The sequence below is a fragment of the Clavelina lepadiformis genome, chromosome 2, assembly GCF_947623445.1.
Source record: "Clavelina lepadiformis chromosome 2, kaClaLepa1.1, whole genome shotgun sequence".
NCBI classification, from domain to species: Eukaryota; Metazoa; Chordata; class Ascidiacea; order Aplousobranchia; family Clavelinidae; genus Clavelina; species Clavelina lepadiformis.
The window spans coordinates 1,495,278-1,503,197 of record NC_135241.1 but is presented as its reverse complement, the minus strand read 5'-3'; the positions used below and the strand labels follow the sequence as shown (position 1 = coordinate 1,503,197).

At 37.2% G+C, this 7,920-nt stretch overlaps 1 protein-coding gene across 2 annotated transcripts; it reads right to left on the bottom strand.

The window, feature by feature from the left end:
• Positions 1 to 1,724: 1,724 nt before the first annotated feature.
• Positions 1,725 to 5,743, bottom strand: LOC143446067 (uncharacterized). 2 transcript variants are annotated; one of them, XM_076945531.1, is made up of 8 exons: positions 5,120 to 5,743; positions 4,713 to 4,844; positions 4,207 to 4,316; positions 3,970 to 4,132; positions 3,742 to 3,892; positions 3,554 to 3,635; positions 3,311 to 3,478; positions 1,725 to 2,112 (listed from the first exon to the last, which is right to left on the bottom strand). In XM_076945531.1, exons 1-8 carry the CDS (start codon positions 5,507 to 5,509, stop codon positions 1,944 to 1,946), a joined length of 1,365 nt encoding a protein of 454 aa, XP_076801646.1. In that variant the 5' UTR covers positions 5,510 to 5,743; the 3' UTR covers positions 1,725 to 1,943. The 2 variants fall into 2 exon arrangements, with proteins under 2 accessions (XP_076801646.1, XP_076801647.1); XM_076945532.1 differs by lacking the exons at positions 3,970 to 4,132; positions 4,207 to 4,316.
• Positions 5,744 to 7,920: the final 2,177 nt, after the last annotated feature.

Sequence of the window (7,920 nt, the reverse complement as noted above, 5' to 3'; positions counted from 1 at the left end):
TACCAGAAATCCAGAATGCAGTTCAATGACAGAAGTTGGTAGCGCCAACGCCGGCATGTGACAAAGATGGCTGTTACTGTAAAATAAAATATCAAGTAGCGCAGCACACTTCACTTATTTGTTACACTGCATAGACCTATTGGATAATAGACAGACTAGCATTTTAGTTCCCACGGTAAATTCGTCAGTCACTAAGAAACCTGAATCCATGAATTGCAAAAAATAAACGATCAAATATAACAGGAAAGTACGGAATGCGAGAAACGCAACATTTATCTACATGGATATCTTATGTACTGTATTTATACACCACTGAACACCCATTTATAGAAAGTGATGCTTCACAGAATTTAGCCAATGGCTACTAATTCACGGAATGCGAAGAATTACTACCAATGGAATTTAAGTCATCGTATTGTGAAATCAAACAGAAGTGACCGCCAAATTTGCACAAGTTGTCTTGCACTTACGTGCTGAAGAGTCATCGCTTGATTTCAGCACACTGTAGTCCTTACAAACTTGTATATTTAGAGACTATGTAGACATGTAGACAATATGTAGCTATGTAGAGACCATGGTTTAAGTCGTGCAAAGACTTTGCTCAGTCCGTGGATAAAGTTTATTGTAGAGCCATATAATTATACCATATTATGCCTTAAAATACCCTCTTACGTCATCAACGTCCGAGGAAATGCCTATTAAACATTGAAACATAAGCATTTTGATTCACTACCAAACCATATTAACAACGGAAAGTTTACGATAAAGGAAAATATGTAGTAAATTTAAACGGGATTAATGGATCATACTTATGGTTGCCAAACTTCCTCCTTTTGGAAGATTTTTCATTTTTTTCATGACAATTGAATTGTCTTCCGAGGACGCGTTAAACTCCCAAAATGTTCTCCTTTTTAGCAAGAAATTTTATCTGGTCGTTTCCTAAAGACTTTCCTTGAATTATTGCCAAAATATTTCAAGTTTATCAAAACCTATTTTAACAATCTTACTTTAGGAATACAACCGACAAAAACAAGAACTCAATTACTGTTTTAAATATGATACCACTGTTATTTTACCTGCATAGAAAGTAATACCATGTCATGCATTCCAGACAATTAATGCTACAGCGAAGTAGGCTATAGCAAATTTAGGGAGGGCCATGATCCCCCTCAAAACCAAGTTATTTTCGCTATAGGCGTTTTAAGTCTTCATTACTTTACTTTTATCAAATTTTCTACTATGCTTCTCCTTATCAGCTGACATAGGAGAATATGGGAAATCATATTCTAAGCGGGTATACGGCGTTTCAAAATTTAATTCATAAATTGCCGCTATTGTTGTTTAAATGTGGAAATATAATTCACTATGAGCCGTAAAAACTCGAAATATTGCACTCCGCGATATTTCGATGAGGTTAGTAATGCGAGTAATTTTGGTAGCCTATTGCGTTGTCTTTCACTGCACAACACAATCCTAAATACGCTAGGCTACCGAAAACTATGCAAGCGTTTGGTGGCATTACGTGTCTTTCTTTCGGGTGATGAAAGTACGGTAACCCCAATCATACTTAAGTAAACGCTCTGTCTTGAGGAAAAACTTCCAAGAATCGGACAAAACTGCCCACAATACTTCCCACAATACCGCCACCTTACGGTGTAAATTTTCTGAGATAAGAACTGAAAACGGAAACAATCTTCTTTATTTCTAAAGATCATGTTCTCAGCCAAGTTTCTTCAAACGAAACATAAAAAACCGGAAATTTAGCGAGCTGGAAAGTAACAATTCAAATGGAAGAAGTATTCAAGTATTCAAATGGAAAAAGTATCATTTTTAAACATCTTTTCAAGAACAACAGTTTGTTAACAATCTTATAACAATTTCCATTGAATATAAGCTATTCATAGAAAAATGCAGTAATTTAAACAGTGCGATGACAAACATGATCAACTTTCAAGTATTTGACTTATATTACACGTCACGATCCAATCGGTGATGTCACGTACACGTTCATCACCCCAAATGACGTGGCGCGCGATTTGTCCGTAGGTCGTGTTTAGAACTGCCAGTTCCTTCAAACTTCTTTCTTCTTTGCCGTCCCAAGTTTTCAAATATCTGTCGGAAAATATCAGGAACTTAATCGCTTATGGAGAGCAGTGTTAGCAAACGTTTAGTGCAGTGGTGTAATTACTCGAGTCATTGACTTGACTCGACTCGAGTCACGTTTTTGATGACTCGATTTGACTCGAGTCAAAGTCCAAATTGACTGAACGATTGTGAAGGCAAAAATGAAAACTTTAGGAAATAAAAACGGATATTTTTCAAAACAGTTACAGCTGTCTGTAAAAAGTTTTAACCGGCTAATATGTAGACAGTTATGACGTAATAATGGCTAATTTAATGCTACACATAACGTGACCTCAAAATATTTTTTACTTTAAAAGCATTGACTTGACTTGACCTGACTTGACCTGACTTGACCTGACTTGACCTGACTTGACCTGACTTGACCTGACTTGACCTGACTTGACCTGACTTGACCTGACTTGACCTGACTTGACCTGACTTGACCTGACTTGACCTGACTTGACCTGACTTGACCTGACTTGACCTGACTTGACCTGACTTGACCTGACTTGACCTGACTTGACCTGACTTGACCTGACTTGACCTGACTTGACCTGACTTGACCTGACTTGACCTGACTTGACCTGACTTGACCTGACTTGACCTGACTTGACCTGACTTGACCTGACTTGACCTGACTTGACCTGACTTGACCTGACTTGACCTGACTTGACCTGACTTGACCTGACTTGACCTGACTTGACCTGACTTGACCTGACTTGACCTGACTTGACCTGACTTGACCTGACTTGACCTGACTTGACCTGACTTGACCTGACTCTGTTCACAAATTAAGTTAACTCGACTTGACACGAGTCACAACTCAAAATGATTCGACTTGAATCGAATCCGAGAAAAATGACTCGGTTTTAACCCTGGCTCCGTGTCAATTTTATGGAGAAATGCCGAAGCTCTGAAGTCTAAGGCCTGGCAAAACCTGTTTTTCCCTATATTCATCCTATAGGGCTATCTGTCTCATCAGCGTCATTAACAATCAAAATGAAATAAACGTAAGCTTCAAGCAAGTAAGGAAATAAATTCATAATTTTTACCTTTTTAAGTTAAACCTAATTCGTGCTTATGGCAAATATTAAGTCCTTACAAGCAACTGAAAGTCTGGTTATCAGAAGACACAGAGCACAAACATAAAAACAATCATCGAGAATTCAACATCCAAGGCATTCACCTGGCATATAGATGAAGAATATAGTTCTGATGCCAGTCGTATAGCTCGTGGAAAATATAAGAAAGTTCACTCCAGTTCGGTCGACAAATCAGTTTCTTCACAACCTTAATCTTGTCCGGGAATAACTTCCACATCGCCCAGGGAACAAGAACGGAGTTTTTGCCCCAACTTAAAACAAACAAAATCGCTCAAGCTAAATTGCGAGATAGCCTGCGGCCTAGTCCGCCATATAGGCCTACTCACTGTGCGTCAACGAAGTATTTGTACTCCCAGTACCACCGTTGGAGGAACCAAGAATGACGGTTGGCGAAAATTATGCCATTAGCTGCAAAACGTTTGGACGAATAATGCACAGAGAAATAACAAAGAATTTTTTTTCAATTTTTTGTTTGTTAATGCTTTTAAAGTTATCAAGGAAATGGGGAAATCACCTAAAGAGTCGACATTTGATTCACTCAAAGTCATTTCGTCCATTCGTAGTGAATCGACACTACGCAGTACTATGCTGTCTGTGTCCAGATATATTCCACCGACTTCAAGGCTTATTTGAAGCCTCGCCACATCAGCCCGATGCTCAACAATCTAAAAAAAATCTTAATTTGGTTATTTCGATTTACTTAGAGGTGAAAAAACTAACTAGTTTGAACTTTGAACTGAACCTTAATAGGAATTTCCCAAATCGTCAACGGAGGCGAGCGTTTGACGACACGCAGTGTTGCCCCGGCAATTTTTTTAAAAACAATCCAGTACTCGCTCACTGGTTCACAGTCAGTGTGGAAAAGAATAAGTTTAGGATTCTGGTATCTGAAAGCTCCTAGCAGGCTATATTATATATGTTTGTTAAGGTGTTTGCTTTGAGTGTCACGTGATAAATTCGCTGTTCAATTAATACTCACGTGATGTAATGATCGACCCGAAATCTTCTGCATCCAAACCAAATAAAATGAACCAAGTTGGGAACCTTATATACTGTCTCGTTTTCCATTTCGGCGACCACTTCTTTTATCTGCAACCAACGTCCAATCGAAATTTTTAATATAATTTTTCGAGCGCTTTTGTCTGAAAATATAAACAAACCCGGCCCGAGAAGAAATGGGAAAGTGTTTGATTATCGCGGTGACCGCTTTGTTCATAGGAAGGGCTGACTCGTATAATATTATTCATTCAGTATTTTGGGCGATCAGATCAAACGTAAATCTTGAGATTTAAGCTGGCCGTCGATTGCTGTAAGCCAACACAATAGCAGTGAGACGACCCATTTGTGTAGAACAAAAGAGTTTGTTTGCAGTTTTGGAAGGCGAATACATTGAACGTATACGAACAATGGCGGTCGTATTGATATTTGTTTAGTTTAATTGCCATTGGCGTACCAAGAAAAGCTTCAATTTTCCTTAAAGTTTACCTGCAGTAGATCGTCGTCGCCGAGCGCGATTCTTCGCTTCCGTTCATTCTCGATGTTTTCTGCCATCGCTTTCATATCCACAACTTCTTTCACGTTACGCAGTCGAGTGTTCGGGATCGGTTTCGGGAGATTCTAAACAAACAGACAAACAATAAACGTTTTCACGTGACTGTACAAATAAATGCAATGATAAAAGTATTTGAGACTTCAGATTCTTGGCTTGTGTACATTACTGTGTTACGTTGACAGCGAAAAAGAAATGGTTTGGAAAGTTATCTTTTACGTTTGAGTCCTAAATTGAGAACGGACATAGTACAAAACATTGCAAAAAGTATCCGACAAATTTCAACATTTAACATAATAACCGGGATCATGTTTCGCGATGACGTGATAATGTTGATTATTACCTCATAAGAACTCAAGGTTGGTGACACTGAGCTTTTCTTGCCGGGGTTGGCGTTCTTTGCGACAAAATCCCGGGCTAAATTGTCTTTGTACTCTGTCATTGTTAATATCTCATTTCCGATGCTGACATCAAAATCTTCGATGCTTGTGCCGCAGTTTTCATTAAAAATATTCTTCAATTTTTCCTCAGTGATAACTTTTCTTCTGCTGTCGCTAAAAGTTCGGAAACTTTCCGTCTTGTTTTTATCCAAGGAAAAGTGTCGGGGTTCCAAAACCGTTTGATATTGACTGAAAGATTCGTTTCGCAGCGTTACCAGGAAGAGTGACCCCAACAAAATTGCAACAAAGAAACAACAAAATAAGACGATGCGGGGTCTTGAGCTACGTTTCATTATTCTTGCTCAGTCGACAGCACAGCTAATTGCTTGATTGTCAGCAAAGACAAACTTCGACAATTTATACTCCTAATAAAAACATCACTTGATCGTAATTTAGTTGGCTTAGCTTGCTTGTTTGTTTGGGCAAAGTGTTTCTTCTGATCTAGCACACAGGTTTTACAAAGACCTTTCACAGTCCATAAACAGTATATAACACTTATTAGTTAGATACTGGTCATACAAGCTAACTTCCCTGGATAATATAATCTATTTTACTTTTTACATAAATGCGAACATGAACATGAGCTCCATAACATGTATTACGCTTAGAAAAGCACATGTTATTATATATTGTAGCGTTGTCAAGCTTTTCGTTTTTCAATTTTTCTGTCCACGCAGCGCAAATATAGAATTCTGGCGATAACCAATTCCGTTAACGCTAATGTAGGCTATGCAATTTTTTCTCAGAAGCTTTGAACATCTTTTTAAAAACAGGCATTAAAAGGAACTTAAGCGAGTAGAAGTATTCCATTGGTACTTTCAGCGCAAGCACCTTTCACAAAAACCTTGTCAATATTGGGCTTGTCTTTTGCTTCAGGAAAAAAAGTGAGACCAAGAAGATTGATGTTAGTTAAGTTTCTCGTTGACTTATTGTTAATTTTTCCTGAATGGTCTCTATAAGACTCCATTTCCACTGGCGTTATCAGAGCTTGCCTAAAGTAAAACGAATCCCTTTCAAATGACACGTGTAGTCGATAACTCTGACCTGTAGCTGTAAGCTATATTGTACGGCAGTTTGTGCTAGGCAACCAGCGGTTGAAGAATATCAATCACTACTGTTCAGTCATATTTATCAACATAAAAAGATCGTTTTATCGCGTTATGGAAAACACAACTCAATGCATATCTTTATACAATCGCGGCCTTTAGAAGCAAATAGGCTACTTGACTTGGCTTCGGCCTTTTGACTCGATCACAAGACGAACAGACAGCAAAGAGTCAGTGCTATGTAGTTAAGAGTAAATTTCTGATTTTGCTTGAATTTCCAAGTGTCTTGTTTCTTAGCTTATGTCGGTTTTCCGACTATAAGATGGCTCCATTCGCTGAAATCGCTCATTTTATTTCAAGTCAAATATTTTATTTATTACAGAACCGGCAACATAAATAAAACTTCTCCAAGAAACAGTAAGCTACACGCAGTATGATTGTGTACTTTTCATTGTTCTCGGCCAATCGACAAAAACCATATTTCATTACCGATGACAAGGACACGTCCGAGTAATTTATTATCATATCTGGTTGTAAATTACATTTTTAAAATCCACCTATTGTACGATGCTTTTTTTCGCCACTGTTTGTTTTTTGGAAGAAAATATGGTTTTATTGCGTATTGCAAAGATAACTCATTCCAAAGATACTCCTTGCCAATTTACGCTCCATTCGATTGTAGTAATTATTGTACCATTAATCTCTAAACTACAACACCTGCTGCATACAACGACAAGCGGTTAAGAACACTGTAGGACACATGAGTGTTTAAGACTGTTCGTTCAAAAAAACTAGAAAGATTTTTATGGTTGCTATGTGACATCATTGGAATTAGGAATCCTTGTGTTGCAATACGTAGGAAAGCAAATACAACTTGCTGAACTTATCTACTTGACAAACAATAACTTGCGAGACGATATCTACTTGGCTGATAGGAAATCAAACAAACTTTGGTTATCTTAAAGAAAAATCGAAACCTTAAAAACTTGGTAAATATAAGTACTAGTGGACTAGTTGTAAAAGCAAACACGACCATTGAGAAATTATTGAAATTATAACAGTTCCTTGAGTAGACCTCTATCACTTTAATGGCCGTACATTCTACTACGTTACTGCTATTACAACCATCCTTATTACTATGCACTCGCTCATAATTCAGAAATAAACATAAACCGATAAAGATCTTCCATTTTTATTTAGATAAATGAACCAATGAAAGCCAGATAAATCAATATTGTGCACAACAGCAGCGTCTAAAAGTTAATTAAGAGCAAAGTATTAATTCAACCAACAAAAAATAACTGATGAACAACAATTTAGCAAATAACAGTAAAACTAAGTGTAAGGTTACTTTTGGCCTTCCAAACGAAATAACTTTTAAGTGATTTATTTTAAAACACAACCTTTAAAAAGGTACATTATTTCAGTGCCATCATCTATGAGCAGATTTTTTTATTAATATTTTTGTAAACTTTTGTGCAGTTTGTTTTTCGAATTTTTAGGTTTCAATTCGCTTAACCCCTACAAGCCTACTTAAGTTTTTTAATGAAATATTATTTTCGTTATACTTAGCCTACTGGTTACTTTATTTTAATATAGGAGCACCAATTTCAACTTGTAACACTACTGGGATTTTGAATGTAGTTTTGCTAACGACG